This window comes from Lynx rufus, unplaced genomic scaffold, assembly GCF_022079265.1.
Source record: "Lynx rufus isolate CCGP_SWC_20201006 ecotype Redwood Valley unplaced genomic scaffold, mLynRuf1.p SCAF_1, whole genome shotgun sequence".
Classification (NCBI taxonomy): Eukaryota; Metazoa; Chordata; class Mammalia; order Carnivora; family Felidae; genus Lynx; species Lynx rufus.
This window is the reverse complement of record NW_025814823.1, coordinates 105,756,838-105,775,820: the sequence shown is the minus strand read 5'-3', so window position 1 is coordinate 105,775,820 and position 18,983 is coordinate 105,756,838. Positions and strand designations below refer to the sequence as shown.

The 18,983-nt window shown below is 40.6% G+C and overlaps 1 protein-coding gene across 1 annotated transcript in view; it reads left to right on the top strand.

Annotated features, from left to right (window-relative positions):
• The window catches only part of FBN2 (fibrillin 2), a 256,875-nt gene that overhangs the window by 216,911 nt on the left and 20,981 nt on the right, over nucleotides 1-18,983 (top strand). The window contains exons 45-55 of the mRNA XM_047094456.1: nucleotides 155-280; nucleotides 2,107-2,223; nucleotides 3,807-3,935; nucleotides 4,368-4,487; nucleotides 7,175-7,300; nucleotides 7,984-8,136; nucleotides 9,104-9,169; nucleotides 9,480-9,605; nucleotides 10,197-10,316; nucleotides 11,198-11,320; nucleotides 11,772-11,903. Coding sequence (XP_046950412.1) covers nucleotides 155-280; nucleotides 2,107-2,223; nucleotides 3,807-3,935; nucleotides 4,368-4,487; nucleotides 7,175-7,300; nucleotides 7,984-8,136; nucleotides 9,104-9,169; nucleotides 9,480-9,605; nucleotides 10,197-10,316; nucleotides 11,198-11,320; nucleotides 11,772-11,903 — 1,338 coding nt within the window. The remainder of the gene's footprint in view (nucleotides 1-154; nucleotides 281-2,106; nucleotides 2,224-3,806; nucleotides 3,936-4,367; nucleotides 4,488-7,174; nucleotides 7,301-7,983; nucleotides 8,137-9,103; nucleotides 9,170-9,479; nucleotides 9,606-10,196; nucleotides 10,317-11,197; nucleotides 11,321-11,771; nucleotides 11,904-18,983) is intronic.

The window sequence follows — 18,983 nt, the reverse complement described above, 5'->3', positions numbered from 1 at the left end:
AGCCTTGCTTTTTTTTGATTCAGCTGTTGTTATGGTTCATTCTCAGCCTGTCTGTAATAATTAGTAGCAGGTTGTAGAAACATGCCTGTGAAAAAATGAAGGAATCTTAATAAAAATCATATATGTCTAACATGTGTTTTATTTTTTGTTTTAGATCGCAACGAATGTTTAGAAATTCCTAATGTTTGCAGTCATGGCCTGTGTGTGGATTTGCAAGGAAGTTACCAGTGCATCTGCCACAATGGCTTTAAAGCTTCCCAGGACCAGACCATGTGCATGGGTAAGAGGGAGGACCTGAGTTCCAGGAGAGAAGTGACCTGAGACTCCAGAAGAGACTATGGGTCGGCCACTTGCTGTGACTGATTACCACGTCTCTGTCAGAAACCGTCTTGGCCAAAAGTTAGCTTTGTTAAACCGTTCATGCCTTCGTTGAATGTAAAATTTGCGAGCAGGGACACACCACGGTTGGTTCTCTGGCTCACTGTTCACAGCCTTTTTGCCCAGATGCCTTTCACACACTTTACCACGTACTCTGGGACACTCCAGGTTATTTGGACGTCCCCACAGTACCCAGTGGCCCTTTGCCCTTCTCTGGTCCCATTTAAGAAAACCTTTCCAGCTGCAAGAATGCAAGGGAGTGGTAATAGTAGTAGGAGCAAGAGGGTTGAGATGAATATATAGACACACACATACACACATCTTATATACCTTTTCCCAAAATCATTGAGTACATGGGACTTACCTGCTTCTTTTGTGTTTTAACTCTTAAAAAAATATTTTTAGGAGGAAATGTACCAAAACTCTCTAAAATATCCCCATAGCTAATGTAATGGGTAACTGAGCAGTAATAATGTTCAGTAAGTACTTGCTGAGCTGACAGGTGATGAGATTGCAAAGGCAGGTAGGCTGGCTGGCCCTTATGAAGCCCACCCTTGGAACTCAGTGTAACTCCTTTAATCTGATGTCGACAATGGGCTCTATCTCGGCCAAAACAGTTCTCCCTGCTTTGCACTTGAAGGAGGAAAATTACATTAAAAACTTGGCTATGTATAATTAGCACATTCTGAGTTTAGGAAAAGCTGAAGTTATGTATCTACTATTTTGGTATTGAAGATACTACCTATCTGAAAAGTAATGTCAGATTTCAGCACCATAGAACTGCTTTCCTTTATGACATATCCATACAACAAGGACTGCCCGGAAAACGTTGCCTCCTATGACCTCCCCTGTGGACTTGGGCCGTGGTGGTGGAAAAAACTGTCTAGGAGATGCTGTGCAAAAGACAAATAGAGGATCTAGCCCTATTTGCATGAACTTTCTGAGAATGCTTGCTCACGCATGCTTCTCCTGGCTGTACTCTGTAAGAGAGAGAACATGATTTGCTAAAAAATACATGAGATTTGATTCAGAGATTTATATGGAGAAAATAGGCCCTCGATTCTAATAATTCATTCATGATGAAAGTCAGTGAGACTCCTTCATAATACTACTCTTCAACAAAGCTTTCTTCCTAAGAAACATTACTTTTTTTTTTTTGCATAGAAGAAGAGTTTGCACAGCCTGGAATTCATTGTGTAGGGAATCTGTTCTCTTCTAGGAAGAGTCCTTTCTAAACGTTTTTTTTTAAATTCCATTTCTTGAAGGCTAATACTAATGAGTTATAATAGACATCTTCAGTGTGGATTCTGTTAACTCATAAAATTTAGGAAACTAAAATTTGTCTGTGTTGTGCTCATCAAATTAATGTATGTAAATTTCTGGGGGAGTGGTGTTGATAATGCTTAATAGAACAAATTGTGTAGGGTTTCAGAAGACTGGTTTCCTTACAAAGTTGACAAGCAAACCCATTCATTAAAACATCTGCACTCAGGGGATGCTTGCTTAGCTATATGAGCCTATAAATCACTCAACAGCACCGCATCTTATAATTTTATAATTTAGAGTTTTCTCCATCTCATGCTCATTTTCCCGAAATAAATAGGGGTTCCTAAGTATTGAATGAGGAAAATATAAGTGACTCTGTACTTTTTAAAAATGTAAATCTTTAACAGGCTGTGTTTTTCTAGTTAAAAAATTGAATTCCTTGGAGCCAATGTTTCTTTGTAGATGTTGACGAGTGTGAGCGACATCCGTGTGGAAATGGGACTTGTAAAAACACGGTTGGATCCTATAACTGTCTCTGCTACCCAGGGTTTGAACTCACTCATAATAATGATTGCCTGGGTAAGTTCTCAGTCCTTTATTGCTTCTATTTATGTCCATATAATATACTGGAATAAGGAATAAAACCAGAGTAAATCAGATGTTTTTATCCCTGAAGTTGCAGATTGGTGCCGAAAAGTATTATAATAACAGTGACTCATTTCCACTGAACTGAAGTCACAGTATTGGCTTAAATAATCACAGGACAATCTGCTGTGTTCAGCACTTGTGTCAGTCAATCCATCGATACAGGGGGGAAGCCATGAAGACGATAGTAAATCTACTGGGATTACTCTATGGTTTGAAGTCATTTTTACCCCTTAAATGGGATCGAAGATAGACCTGTCATTGCTCCAGTGTTATTCCAAGTATTTCAAACAACGCATTCTTGATTTATATTCGAATACTGACAGAGTCTCCAACTTAAAAACATGTTGTGTCTTGAAACTTTTTTAATTTTCTGTCAGCTTTTGGAAGCCACAGATGCCTTTTCCCACAGAAATGGTGAGCCAGTGGCTAGGTGTCCAGGTCAGCCCTCAGAAACCTATTTGATTTCAGTTGTTGAACAACTGTAAATTTTCAGTGGAAACTTGAAAAGTATTGGCTCTGCGTGGTACAGGATTGTGTCGTTTACCCCTAAATGACAACGATTAAAACAAGGGTTGGCAGTGAGTAGGGGAGGTTCCTGAAGTTGGTGGAGGACACAGCAAGAGAAAGGACAAATAAATGTTGACCACGTGTCAGGCACTGCGCTGGTGTGTCCCAACTAATGTGTCTTTGTTCACCTGGTCCTATAATGTCTCCGGCTTTCTACCATGATGGGATCAGCACAGCTCAAATGCACCTCTGATTTACCCCAAAACACGCTCTTCTCAATTTTGTTTTGGTTTGTTTTTTCTTTTTCAAAATTCTGCCATTGTGAAGAAAATTTAGAGCTAATTGGACATTGTTTCAAGTACCACCTTCTTGTCTCTAGTTTCTCAGATCCTTTGTACAACCAGGGAGAGCTGAAGACACATTGCTATGCCTCTGATCAGAGTGCACAGCCTTCATACAACTGAGAAAAGTACTCAAATGCAGTCAGCCCTAAGCTGAACTGAAACTTAAAATGTTTTTTCTTTCAGATTCTGCATTTTGTCAGTAAAACACATGTCAGCAGTCCTAGAGTATTTTTATTATAATGTATTTTTCTGTATTTAATATGCCCCATTATTTGTCCTTTGAATATACTCAGCTTATCTCCAGGTAAAGTCATCTGCAAACTAGGCTGTCAGGTTAAATCTGTATACGTTCTTGTCTCCAGGAAAAGAAATAGTTTTCATTTGAAAAGAATGGAAGTCTTCACTACATGTAAACCTTCAGTTTTTATCTGGTTATAAATTTGTTATATTAATATCAAAAAGTATGGTTGAGATATAGTAGGGATCTACATGGTCTTAGTCACATGATCCTTATAATATGAGCCATTTTTCTCTGTGTTGATGAGGAATTGTAATGAAGCATGTTTGTAAATGCATACCAATGAGTATGCTTTGACATTGCAACGTGTAACATCATATGCATGTAAGAGCTCTCTCTGAAAGCTAATTCTCATTTGCTTACAGACATAGATGAGTGCAGTTCCTTTTTTGGTCAGGTGTGCAGAAATGGACGGTGTTTTAATGAAATTGGCTCCTTCAAGTGTTTATGTAATGAAGGTTATGAACTTACTCCAGATGGCAAGAACTGTATAGGTAAGTAGCTACACAATAAAAAGTCTTTGTATTTTGTTAAATAAGGATGTGACTCCCCCAGCCCTACACACACACCTGGAAACTCCATTCACATGTCATGGGATCATCTGATCACTTGGCGAAAATAAGATACCATGGGAAATTTTGGTGTAAGGACAACGCCAACAATTGGGAATGACTTGTCTGCAATGCTTTTATTGGAAGAGAGCTTGGGGCTATCCATGTCTCCATAAAAGGAGACGAAGGAAACAAATCAGGAAAATTAGCCTCTTGCCAAATGAGTAATACTCAAGATGTCAAAAGAGTATCTCAGGGCAAATTTGTCCATAGTGACCTGACAGATCAGAGAGAGCAAGTTGAATTCATGTTAGTATCGTTTGGCAGCAGTCATCTCATAGTTAAATCATTTTTTTTTCTCCTTTCTCTTTAAAGATACTAATGAGTGTGTTGCCCTTCCTGGCTCTTGTTCTCCTGGTACCTGTCAGAATTTGGAAGGGTCCTTCAGGTGCATCTGTCCGCCAGGGTATGAAGTGAAAAGCGAGAACTGCATCGGTAAGGTTAACATTTGTTCCGAGGTCCACGAGCTGTTTGGTGTAAGACAGGCTGGGTAAAGACCCTTTGGAAGTATACTAAATCCAAACCAGTGCAAGCAGGCTGACCTAGGGGATGCAACGTGTAGCAGACTACATCTGCACTGTGGAACCATCAGAATCCTTTTGAACGTAGGGATAAAGAATTTAGGGATGTGGGGCTGGTCATGAACAGAAATGCTATACTAGTGAGAGAATTTTCAGTGCACTCTGATCTTTTTTCCAAATGTCAACAGAGACTTTCTCCTGAATTTAAAGAGAGTCTACAAAAATTGTAATCTTTGGCAACCAATTTTAAAACAGCTATTAAAGGTGTCTGGAGTCCTAGAAATGTGGAGCAGAAAATCTTGACCATGCCGTTGAGACATTTTTTTCCTTGGGAAGGCCTCATGTCAAAACAGAAAATATTAATCCATTTGTCATAACAGATGTTTTTATGCTGAAACTCCTCCAGCATACAAGAACACTGTAACCACATCAAAAGTGGGCTCCAGAACTGCCTGGTGAACATGATGAAGGCCGACCTTTTTACAGTTACTTAATTTCACTTTTATACAAATTATTTTTTACAGTCTTGTTGAAATTCAGAAGCACCATCTTGGTGTGGTTCTTCCAACATGAAGTGATCGCTGAGGGTTTTTTGCTTTTGTTTTGTTTTGTTTTGCCTTGTAGTTGTCCAATTAAACAAAAATTCTTTGTAGCTCTACTGTTCACTTTCAAGGGACCTATATGGACAGAACTGAAGGAAACCGTTTACTTGATCAAATTTAATTATTTTTCAGTCCATGTGATTTCATATAGTGGAGATATCATCCCTAGTCTTACCAGTTTGGCCTTAATATCTTTTCCCTTTCTTGATCTGTGTAGTGTGCTGTAAAATTGCCTAGTGTTTTTAATACTTAAAAGATAATAAATCCTAGAAGCATCTTAATAAAAACCTTCTTGAAAAGTTTAAGATCCTTTCATTTTCTTTATTCCGTATTTAATCTCAGTTCTTCATTTTTCCTATAACACATCCCTTTGTGGAACAATGATGGCAGTGGTATGTCCACCATTAGGAGGGAAAAGATACATATGCTTCTTTGTGTCAGAAAGACTCAGCTGCTTTTTCTCTTTGTGGAAAAAAAGAAATCTCTGGCTCAGTAACATTTTATTAAACTGCAGAACCATTTTTTTCTTACTGTTAGCAACGCTCCTATTTTGCATTTCTGAAAAGTACATTTTTAATTAACTGCACTGCAAGACTATTCCCTTCAGGCTAGAATCTCTTCTACCAATTTTTCCAAATGAAATGGTTTCTAATGTGACCATATACACACTTAACATGAACATATACTTACTACACCTGTATACACATACAAGTTGATGACAACTTTCACTGTACGTAACAGAGAACACCTTGCACCTCTTAGGTGCTGGGGTTACAAAAAGATACAGCCCTTGCCTTTGGTAACCTACTGCAGAAGAGAAAAGATCTGTTTTGTAAGTAAACCCACCGTGTAAAGATACCCTTGCAATCCACTGGGTCAGACACTGCACTGGAGGTACATTAAGGCAGAGGGAGCTCAGGGTGAGGCTGTGAACGTTGGTGGTGGGGGCAAAAAGAAAGTCAGGGAAGCCCATCACAATGGATTGGTGACACTTGGGGTGGTTCTTAACTGTTGTATAGGAATTTACAACCAAAAAAAGGAACAGAACAGAGAAGGCTATTGGCAAACACAGCCAACTCGAGTGTGGTAAGGGGCATCAAGTGGCCAACCCAGAAGACTGAATGCAAATGGAGAATGTAGTATGTGCCTGACACCGTGCTAGACTAAGCTGTGCTGCAGTGACCCAGACAGACCCATAGGTCATGTCCCCATGGAACTTACAGTCTCACGTGGCTGGAATTATGTAATGTCTATTCACTTACGTAAAACAACTCAGTAAGCACTTCCAATGAAACAAAGGCCAAATGTCACTGCTAAGGAATCCTTATTTGAAGGAACCGTTCTGGGATGAGTGGGAATGATGAAATTCTCAGACCCACATCCGAGTCATCCTGGTTCCAGCAGGCACAGATTTTCAAGCAGATGTGTGGTTTAGAAAGACAACCTGGTGGCCCTGTGAAGGGACTAGATGGAGATGCGGCAGGCTATTAGGAGATTTACGGTAATCCGGGCAGGTGAGGTTGAGTTGAATTCACAGAGGAGGCTGAAGGAACAGGTCACATGCTGCCTGCATAAGGTTAAAAGGTCAGGGGGAAGAAGAAAGATGACTCGGGGATCTTAATTTGGATGGCGGATGGCAGAGAGGAGCATGAGAGAAGGAGACCATCTGAGGCTGTGACACTTGGAGGATATTGAACAGTTGGTCATGTCAGGTGGCCACACACACACACACACCCCTAGGGATCCACTGCAAGGAGCTAGAATTCTATTTGGCTGTCTGGGCCATATGGTTGGTTGAATCTGGATACAATCTTTGACTTTTGAAGCAATAATCGTCTACTTTTAAAGAGCAAGTTATAGATACACGTTATGTATTCGTGTTTCGTATTAAATAATCAATGGCTAGTGGGTTATTGTAGTATGGACAAACTGTTTATTTTCAAAGACTGAACAGTGTATTGATTTGCCTGAATTCATACATTCTCCTGCTGTCGTCCAGACATAAACGAATGCGACGAAGATCCCAACATCTGTCTGTTTGGTTCCTGCACCAATACTCCTGGGGGCTTCCAGTGCATCTGCCCGCCTGGCTTTGTATTGTCTGATAATGGACGGAGATGCTTTGGTAAGCTTTGGAATGACTTCTGTGTCATAATTTGACCTTAGGAACTTCACAGATAGACAGTAAACCATCATGCTAGTGTTTGTCACTACAAAGAACGTGTCTGTGGCAACTACGTCTGCGTTAAAAATCTAGGTCTCAACACTAAATGTACTGGACGCCTTTTAAGGTACTGTGAATTTTCAACCCTGTTTCCACAGTTTTTTAAATTTCATACTGAAAAATTATTTTCATTCATTTGCTTATCATTATTATTACTGTTTTTGCTTCACTGCTCCATTTGTCGTTGGACCGAATTTTTTGTACTCCGCTGTATGAGTTACTTTTAATGTGATATGACTTACTGAAACTTACATGAATTTTTTTTTTTTGTGAGGCTACAACATAATAGAAGAGATACGGAAATAATTTTAATACTGAGCGTAATTTCTCAGATTTCCTAGGGACGTTATAAAAACACTTTTAACATTTCAGATAAGTATGTAAAATTTTATAGACAGGTCAATTTAAATTGGCATGTGAAATCAGCATTGGGGGATTTCCAGACCTGTCTTTTCACTGCTGACCTCATCTGCATCCAGTGTTCGGCCCGTGAGAAGTGTTCCGTCAGAAAGTTATACACGAAGTATTCCATCTTTTTAAATGACCGAGAAGGAGGTCTGTGATGTTTGCTTTCTCTTGACTAGATACCCGCCAGAGCTTCTGCTTCACCAACTTCGAAAATGGAAAGTGTTCTGTACCCAAAGCCTTCAACACCACTAAGGCAAAATGTTGCTGTAGTAAAATGCCAGGAGAGGGCTGGGGCGACCCCTGTGAGCTGTGCCCCAAAGACGACGAAGGTAAGAGCAGGCGTGTAAGACTCCGCTTTGTGCTGGTTTGGGAATGTGTTTGTCGGTCACCATGGAACTCAGGAATATTGTGAAGGTGAAATGGCTCCCTCATGTCTAAACTGGTCACCTTAGTCTGAGGGGTTTCTTTCCAGCGTGTGTATTCAACACATGTGAGTGCAGGGTAGAGTTACTGTTAGTTCATTTCTCCCCCCCGAGGTCCGTATTACTTGCTTTCAGAGGAATGAATTTGAGAGGTACAGTGCAGGGGATGCGAGGAGCGGTGGGGGGTGGGGGGGGGAACTCATGCTGAGTCAGCATGAGGGCCATTTGCAGGGTGAGACCGAGAGCTTCCCAGGTCTCCTGTTGTTAGTGTAGTCGAGTTGTAGGTGCCTCCCAGCAACCTGGGAACTAGCCTGACCTCTAGGTCGGAGGTGGCTTCTGTGTGTCATGGGCTCCTTGGCACTGAACGAGCAGACAGGTAAGGGATGCCTGGGTGGCTCAGTCAGTTAAGCGAGTAACTCTTGATCTCAGCTCAGGTCATGATCCCAGGCTTCTGGTTCGTGGGTTTGAGCCCCGTGTCGGGCTCTGTGCTGACAGCAAGGAACCTGCTTGGATTCTCTGATTTTCTCTCTCTCTCTCTCTCTCTCTCTCTCTCTCTCTCTCTCTGTCCCTCCCCCACACACTCTCTCTCAAAATAATTAACATTTAAAAAAACAAAAACAAAAAAACTAGCAAACAGAACGGGAAGCCCTTAGTAGGCAGCACTCTGGGAGGAGCTGGGCAAGCCCAGGTGACCTTCTCTAAAAAGGCTCAGGGTTGCTTTTGAAGTAAATCATAAAAATAAAATAAGACTCTTGTCAAAAGCAACTTGTAGATGGAAATTAGGTCTAATTTCATGTACACCCTCCATCAGTTCTTAAGTTGTCCCACAACTGAGGCTCTTCAGTCAATGGGGAATTTGTGTTTTTCTCTGTAGTTGCATTCCAGGACCTGTGTCCGTACGGCCACGGAACTGTCCCGAGTCTTCATGACACACGTGAAGGTGTGGTTTGATGTATTTTATTCCTGTAGTCTTTTTTTGTGTAAATACATTTTTGTGTATTTGTTCTATAAATCATGTTTATTTTACTGTATCACATATAGTATATTTTAACATATGTACACAATGTTCTATATCACATGTGTTATCTTCAGCATTGTAAAACTGCACTGTATATTGCATACAATCTGTTTACCTGGTGAAAAGAAATGTTTACGTGTTTTATAAATTTTAAGTCTGTGTTGAATAAATACACATGGTTGTGATGTCTCCTTTTATACGGAGGAAGTTTATGGACGATTCTATATTTTAGATGTCAACGAATGCCTTGAGAGCCCAGGCATTTGTTCAAATGGTCAGTGTATCAATACAGATGGCTCTTTCCGCTGTGAATGTCCGATGGGCTACAACCTTGATTACACTGGAGTACGCTGCGTGGGTGAGTGCTGACTCCACATTACATATTTGGAAGCTTCCATTCCATTTCTCATGTTCAGCAGAAGGTCTCCCAGGTGCCCTGGGTGGTGGGAGGATTTACAGAGCCAGTATCAGCAGCTAGTAATAACTGCTTTTTCTTCTCCCTTTTTACATTTACTAGTAGATCTGGTTTACGTGAACATGGAGAGAGTTGCCCAACCTCTGCCTTCCACCAGATATACAAACTCTGATGCGCCTAGAGAGTTACACTTGGCAGAGCAACTAACTGGGAGAGAAGTCCCTTTTACTTTGTGACTTTCTGCACCTGCTCCTATAGCAGAAGACCACATCCCTCTCTGGGTTTGTGATTTTTAGGGAAAGCATGGCTATCTTAGGACTCAGAGCTTTGCACACTTGATCCTTTGGGGTCCTCTGTACTGAATAAAGGCAAGCCAGCCAGCTAATGGCAGGGAGGGTGCAGAGTCAGGTGTGGCCTGTACAGATCCTGGCAGTTTGTGAGGGCCAGGTGGAGGGATATGATTCATGGGCATGCACATATTAAGCTAAAACTTCCCTAAATTTGGGGGCGCTTTTTTATTCCTTTTTTTCCCAGATACTGATGAATGTTCCATTGGCAATCCGTGTGGGAATGGGACATGCACCAACGTTATTGGGAGTTTTGAATGCAATTGCAATGAAGGCTTTGAGCCAGGGCCCATGATGAATTGTGAAGGCAAGTGATACTTCTCTTAAATACTACTTCTGATTGATCTAGAGAAGGTTTTTTCCTGTCGCTTCTTTTACTTTCATTGTTTTGATGTTCTACTGATGATTACGTTCATCACAAGTATTCTTTTCCTTTGCCTCGGTGAGAGTAGAGTCACAGCAGCTATTTTAAAGCCCTTGTCTGATAGGTCCAGCATCTCGGTCATGTCAGAGTCAGCATCTGTTGATGGTATTTTCACTTGAAGTTAACTCCCCAGCAGGAGGTTAATTTTAGATTATTCCCTGGATATTGTGAGTGATATCTTTGCAGAATGCCGATGCTTTTGTCTTAGCAGGCCGTTAACTTGGATGAACATAAAAGCAGACTGTCAGGCCCGTGTAAGACAGAGGTTCAGATTAAGTTTTTTGCTTTTATGCAAAATAGTATGTCTCCATCTCTAGCCCTCTCCTATCTGGGATTCCCTCTCACTCTTGAGCAGCCTTGGTTGCCCCCAGCTCCCTCCCCCGATTGCCATGCACAGAAGCTCAGAACATTTCTATTGAAGATTTAGCTGCCAGGCCCTGCTGCTGGCAGGACTATGTCCATCCACAGCGTAATTTCAGAAAAAGAAAAATATTGGGAACTTCTTTCTTGCTGGTTGTTTGCAGAGTTTCAACTTACCACTAAAGACTACTTCAGGTAGTTGTTTCTGTTTTTGTTTTTGTTTTCAGAGTTTATGGTTGTTATTTGTTGGAGGGTGAGTTTGTTAGGTGCTCACTTCTCCATACCAGGAGTGGAGGTTCTATTATATTACTGCTTTCTCGATGACTGCTAAGTAAATACAGCAGTGTTTATTTAAACAATTAACACTCTAGTCTCAGTCCCTGCTTACCTGTTTGTTTGATTAGATATCAACGAGTGTGCCCAGAACCCGCTGCTCTGTGCTTTCCGCTGCATGAACACCTTCGGGTCCTATGAATGCACATGTCCAATTGGCTATGCCCTCAGGGAAGACCAGAAGATGTGCAAAGGTAAGGCCATGGACAAGAGAGTAGTTAAAACTTTATTTGCCATGCTGGAAGTGTACTGCAGTGAAGTTACAGTTCTCATCTATGTTCTTCTAGAGTTTACAGCCCTGTATCTGACAGGATTTTGCTGGTAGATTTCCATACCTAGGTAACAAGACACCTGATGGTCTGCCTAAGCAAGTCAAAGATAAAAGAGGTTGAAGAACCCACAATCTTGGGCTCTTATTAAAGAAAAGACTGTCCTTTCCTGAACTTCTCCTCATTGGGATCAATGCTGAAACTTTTATAAGTCTAGAATATAGCCAACAATTGGAAAATATCGGGCTCCTCCTTCCTCTGTCACACAATAACATTTTAAGAGCCTTAAGACCGGAAATAAGACTTAAAACTCCAAAACAATAGCCTGCTCCTGGGAATTTGTTTTGATCTTTTTCCTACGAAAACTGTTTTCTAGATCTGGATGAATGTGCCGAAGGTCTCCATGACTGTGAATCTAGAGGCATGATGTGCAAGAATCTGATAGGCACCTTCATGTGCATCTGCCCGCCTGGGATGACCCGACGGCCTGACGGAGAAGGCTGTGTAGGTAAGGCCTGAAGGGTCTGCTTATTTAAGACCCCTAGCTCAAGACACATTTGGAGCACTGTTTCCAAATCATCCTAACTTCAAGCCAACTACTTTTCTAGGTATTTCAAGGCTGTGCTAGAGCTGGATTTCTTCTATGTCTGGGTCCATGCCAATATAACAGCTTCTAGATGATGCACAGGCAGTTATGCCTGTCCCAGATTACATAAGCCTTCTTGTTTTTCATAATTCTGCGGGTACATATGCAAGCAAGTAAATACAGAGAAAAAAAATTTAAAAGAGGAACCCCAAGGGGAGCCTGGGTGGCTCAGTCGGTTGAGCATCTGACTGCGGCTCAGATCCTGATCTCACCGTTCGTGACTTTGAGCCCCACATGAGGCTCCGTGCTGACAGCTCAGAGCCTGGAGCCTGCTTCAGATTCTGTCTCTCCCCCTTAACTGACTGAGCCATCCAGGCAACCCGAGAATTTTGATTTTAGTCATTCGAGTAGATGTATAAGGGCATCATAGTGTAGTTTTAACTTAAATTTCTTTAATGACATTGAGCATCTTTTCATGTGCTTACCTGCCATGTATCTTTCTTTTTTAATTTTTTTGCAGGTATATGTGTGTTTGAATTTCATCTAGCTAAAATACTTAGAAACATGTTTATTTTTTATGCCTGGATTTTTTTTTTTTTTTTTTTTTGGTAACTAGCTGAATTTGACATTGTACAGTCACTACATTTATATGTATATTTCCTGGGAGCAAGGGGATAGGCACCATGATCATATCAGGAGCCCAGTTTTCTGGTCCTGGATGTGCCATAAATGAGCTGGGTGACTTAAAAGTGGCCTCATTCTCTTTGTCTCTGTCTCCTCATCTACAGAGTGAGAAACTACGTGATTTGGGTGGGAGGAAGAGGAAGAGACGGAAAGGGCGAAGTGTTTTAGCTCTAGTATTCTATGATCCCATTTCTTCCTTTTTCAAAGAAAAGACCTAGGGCAGCATTATACGTTTGTAATTTCTTCATTGTGAAAAGACGCTACAGAAGATACAGGTTCTAAAACATTTCTGATCCTCAGGCTTTTCATGATCGCATGCTGGAAGCTGAACCTTCTGCAGAAAGAACTCTTTTTGATCATCAGAAAACTCTTTGTAGTGAAGTTTGGTTTTATACAGACATGTTTTTATAATTAGAAATGCTATTATAAACAGCCAAGATATTATTATAAATAAAAATTATTTACAAATGTCCGAATCAGAATGAAAGATAAAGCCACACACACGCGTGCGCACACACACACACACACACACACACACAAACATAAAACCATAATAAAAATGCTGAGTACAGTGAGACTGAAATACAACAAAATTATCTCCAAAATGTCAAACACAACAGAAACTAAAAATATTATAAGCTAAAAAGTTGGACTTAGGTAGGAAATCTAAAATCTCTATAAAGAAAACTAAATGTAATCACAAATGAAATTTCTTGAATTTTTTAAGTATAGTTGTAATGTGAAATTACTTTTGGGCATACAACATACTGATTCAGCAAATTTAAACATTATGGTGTGCTCATCACAAGTGTAGCTCCCATCTGTCACTCTACACTGCTATTACAATATCACGAATTATATTCCTTATGCTCTGTCTTATTTCTGTGACTTACTTCATACCTGGAAGCCTGTATTTCCCATTCTCCATCACTCATTCTTCACCCATTTCACCCATCCCCACAGCCCTCTCCCCTCTGTCAACCATCAGTTTGTTCCCTGTATTTTTATAGGTCTCATTCTGGTTTGTTTGTTTGGTTTGTTCACTTGTTTTTTAGATTCCACATACGAGTGAAATAATACGGTATTTGTCTCTCTCAGTCTGATTTATTTCACTTAGCATAATAATCTCTAGATCCATCCATGTTGTCTCAGATGGCATGATCTCATCCTTTCCTATGGCCATGTAATACTCTGCTGTGTGTAGATACCGTATCTTTCATCATCCATTCATCAATCAGTGGACACTCTGATTGCTTCCGTATCTTGGCTATCATAAATAATACTTCAGTAAACAAAGGAGTGCATATATCTTTTCAAAATAGTGTTTTTATTTCCTCTGGGTAAAAACCCAGTAGGGGAATCATTGGATTACAGGGTATTTTTATTTTTAATTTTTTGAGGAAGCTCCATTACTATTTTCCATAGTGGCTGCACCAGTTTGCAGTCCCACCCACTGTGTTTGAGGGTTCCCTTTTTTCCCACATCCTTGCCAACAGTTGTTATTTCTTGTCTTTTTAACTTTGGCCATTTTGAAACATTAAAAAAAATTTTTTTTTAACGTTTTGTTTATTTTTGAGACAGTGAGAGACAGAGCATGAATAGAGGAGGGTCAGAGAGAGGGAGACACAGAATCTGAAACAGGCTCCAGGCTCTGAGCTGTCAGCACAGAGCCCAACACGGGGCTCGAACCCACAGACCAAGAGATCATGACCTGAGCCGAAGTCGGCTGCTTAACCGACTGAGCCACCCAGGTGCCCCAAACTTTGGCCATTTTGACTAGAGTGAAGTGATAGATCACTGTGGTTGTGATTTGCATCTCTCTGATGATTAGTGATGTCTAGCCATCTTTTGATGTGTGTGTTGCCCAACTGTGTATCTTCTTTGGGAAAATGTATACTCACGTCCTTGACCCATTTTTTAGTTAGATTGTTTTTTTGGTGTTGAGTTGTATGAGTTACTTATATATTTGGGATATTTACCCCTTACCAGATACAACAGATGAAATTCGACTATATGATATACTATGCCCCAGTAATTCGTTTTAAGTAAGCAAATAAATGAATAGAAAAATGTAAGGAATAGAAAAACTTTATCACGATCATTAAATTTTCATGAAAGTCTTGACAGAATGCTTTTGGGGATTCATTTTGAAATGAATAAAATTTATTTCAAAATGAATTTTGAAATATTAATGAGGGGAAAGAAGGCTTTGCTTTTAAGATGATGAAATAAAAATGTGTTACCTCACTTGCATCCCCTGAAGATTTAGAAATGCAGCAGTGGAGGGAAGAGTGTTTATTTAAGTGAGGAATGGTCCCAACTACAGACTCTGAAGAGTATCTTTCAAATAACGTAAAATTTTCAATCAAAAATACGTATTTTTGAGGCTCAATGACATACTTTTCTTTAGACTGGAGCAGAATACAGATATCTCTCAAAGTGACCAACCCTAATTTAAAGAATTCATCCAGCATCTTCGAGTAGATTAGGGACACAGGTGAATGAGAGAAACCAGTTCGACACTCGGTGTGAAGAGCCAGAGAAGTAAAAGAGAAAACAGTTGACAAGACTTAGAGGACTTTACTCAGAGCCACAGTGACCTCCTAAACTACAAACAACACTCGGTACACATGCCCCACGGGCAGAGAGCATAACTGATGTGGTGAGGGAATGCTCATACAACAGACGTGAAGTGAAGCTGGGTCACACCCTGCTCAGCACTGGTGATGTGCTTCTGCGCTGTGCTGTAGCATGTAGTAGACCTGGGAAAAGTCCATCAAAGATGAGGAGTTACACGAGACCACAACTAATGTATACGTATGAGACGGAGGAGAAGAAAGGAAAATAAACAAGAAGTGGGCCAAAACACCTCAGGAATGGAAGAGGACAAGTTTAGAAAAATAGTTTTTGTGATCTTTAAGAGACACCATTAAATACAAATTATAATAGAAGATATTGAAAATGAAGATAGAGCAGTATCAAGAGAGAATGGTCTAGCAGAGCTGAGGAAAGAAAGCCATCACAGAGGTTAGTCACAGTAGCGTTTTTGTAATATTTTTATTTCATTTTGAGAGAGAGAGGGAAACAGAAGATCGGAAGTGGGCTCTGCGCTAAGAGCAGAGAGCCCAATGCAGGGCTTAAAGCCATGAACCGTGAGATTGTGACCTGAGCCAAAGTCGGACACTTAACCAGATGAACCACCCAGGTACACCAATCACAGTAGACTTAATAAAAAGTAGCCGAGGATGAAAACACAAGCAAAAATGTGGATATGGAAGTGATTCATAACAAAATGGTACAGGTGGAAGACCAAAAAATCCAACATTGCATAAACGAAGTCCCCCCCCCCAAAAAAAAGGAAAAATGAAAAATATTGGAACATGTTTGAGCATTTGTGGAATTAAATTTTTGTAGAAAATATTTAAGCCTGTATATGAGAACACACTGCCCCACGAAAAGCTAGTACAGAATAGTCATTTATTCAGTTACACTTCATCAAACACCTACTGTTTGTGTGGTTCTTGGGACAGGGTGTTCAACTAGGGCAGGGTGTCCCCTGCACCCCCTGCCCCCACTCTGCTCTCGAGTCATGTGTGTTCTGCTCAGGGAGAAACAGACCTCAAACAAACAACTAATCGACATACAAATTTCATATAGTGGTACGTCTTTTTAAGAACGTAAGATTTAGTGGTTGAATGGGATCTATTTGAGAAGATCCATTGAAGGAGGGCTTCTGTGACAAGGTGATGTCTGAGCCGGGGCCTAGAAATGAAGAGGAAATAGCAGTAAGTACAGATGCCTCAGGCCAGAACGAAGGCCAGTGTAGCCGGAGTTTGTGCCAGGGGAGGAGTGTGAAGTGAGGTCCCAAGGTGGTCACGGACACGGCAGGCCACGGTAACGAGACTGGTTTTGTGGTGCGTGCACCGTGGCAGAGGGATTTAGAGTACAGGCCTGCAGATGGACAATGAATGTGAGAAACCTAGATTCATGTCTCCTAGTTCTGGGATTTGGGGCAAGTTGGCTTCACTTTGTGCCTCAAATTCATACTCTAAACATAAATAGGAATAAGGAGAGCACTTACCTCATAGGATTATTGGGGAGATCCAATAAGTTAATTCATATAAACCCTTAGGACAGTGCTTTGCATACAGTAAAATTTCGCTTGTGTTATTGTTACTGCCTGATGTACATTTTTAAAAGATCTCTGGTTGCCTAGTGGATAATGCATTACAAGGTGTTAGGAGTAGAAGCAGGGTTCACTTAGGTGGCTGTTTTCATCATCCCAGAGCTGAAGGAAGCTCAGATAAGGGCCAGAGGTGAAAGGGACTTAGATTTATAATATACTCTGGACATAATCAACAGAACTTAATGACGGGCTGATTGGATATGGAAGAAGGAAGAGAGAGAAGACAAATCCTAGCAGTTTACTTGAATAGTTGATTGGATGGCTATTAACTGATAAGGAAAAGACTGGAAGAAGCAGGTGTGATTGGAAACACAGAAAAATAAAAAAAAAAATGTTTTGACCAAGTTAACTGTCAGAAATGTATGAGCCTTTCAAACAGTAACAGCAGGTACACAGATTTGTTTATGAGCCAGGACTACAAATTATTGGCAAACAGGTAGTTACTTAAAAATCACAGGATCAGATGAGGACACCAAGAAAGAAAACACAGAGACACCAAGAAAGAGAACGCAGTGACTAAGCTCTGAACACTCCAAAATCTAGTGTGGTGAAAAATACTTAGAAGACAAAAATGAGTGACCAGCAAGAGAGGAAGTTCTCCAGGTCAGTGTAGGATTCATGACAATTAAAAGGATGGACTATTCAATTAGTTTTCATTAGAGCAGTTAGAGAGTGGTCAGTCACTCGTGTATAATGCTGCTGAGATGTATTGCAGGATACAGAAAGAGAAGCAGTAATTATATTTGGTGCCTTCTTCATCACTAGTCATCAGGTTTCGATTTTAATCAAAACCACAGTGAGATATCACCTCACACCTGTTAGGATGGACAGTCCTAAAAAGACAAGAGATAACAAGCGTCGACAAGGATGTGGAGAGAAGGGAACCCTTGTGCACTGTGACCTTAGGCACTGTTGGTGGGAACATAAACTACTAAGGCCACTATGTATGGATTTTGGAGGTTCCTCAGGAAATTAAATATGCGCTACCATATAATCCAGCAATCCCACTTATGGGTATATAACCAAAGGAAACAAAAACATTATCTCAAAAACTTGTCAGCTCCAGTGTTCATCGTAGCATTACTGGCAATAGCCAAGGTATGGAAACATCCTAAGTGTTTGTCAGTGGATGAATGGATCAAGAAAATGTACACGCATCCTGTCATCTGTGATAACATGTGGATGGACCCAAAGGGCATTATGCAAAGTGAAATAAGCCAGGCAGAGGAAAACAGATACTGCACAGTATTAATTATAAGAGGAATCTAAAAAAATAGAATAAATTGAACTCACGGAAAGAGTAGAAAAATGTTTGCCAGGGGCTTGAGGTAGGGGAAATAGGGAGAGGTTGGTAGAAAGGTACAAACTTACAGTTTATAAGATGAATAAGGTTTGAGGATCTAATGTGTACCATGGTGATTCACAGCTGACAACACTGTACTGTGTAATGGAAATTTGCTAAGAGATTAGAACTTAAATATTCTCTCACAGGAAAAGGATAAATATGTGAGGTAATGGGTGTGTTAATTCACTCGACAGAGGAATCCTTTTACACTATACCTCAATAAACTGGAAATAAAGTAGAATAAAATTAGGAGTACTGAGGAGGGAAAAAGAAATAAATCAGTCCTGAAGGGGACCACAAATGAGGTAGTAGGTGGAGGTATGACACATTATTAAAAGAGACTGTTTTTTAAGATGGAAGTTACTAGAACATGTGTGTTAAGAGAATAACTCCGTGAAAAAGGAGAACTGTGAACTCCTGGAAGGCAATCCAGAGTTCAAGTGCAAGGACTGGCCTTTGGGAAAAACCAGGAAATCCGTATGCTGCTGAAAAAGACAAGAGTTTGAAAGTGAGGGCCAGATAGGTGGTTCATAGTGGGGAGTTGGAGGAGTTGTTGTCGCCCTGCACAGTAGTCATTTTAGAAAATGGAAGCATGGACACACTAGGAAATACAGTAAGATTGTCAAGGGAGTGTTACTTCCCATTTGAGGTTTGAATCGCGAGTTGAAGTGAGACCGTCCTAGCAGTGTGTTTGCCTCTAGCCTATGGGTCTGCACTGCATTAGGCACGGAGTAGACAGCGCTAAGTGCTCCAGGAGTAGCCAACAGTGGAAAGGCGACTAATTGGC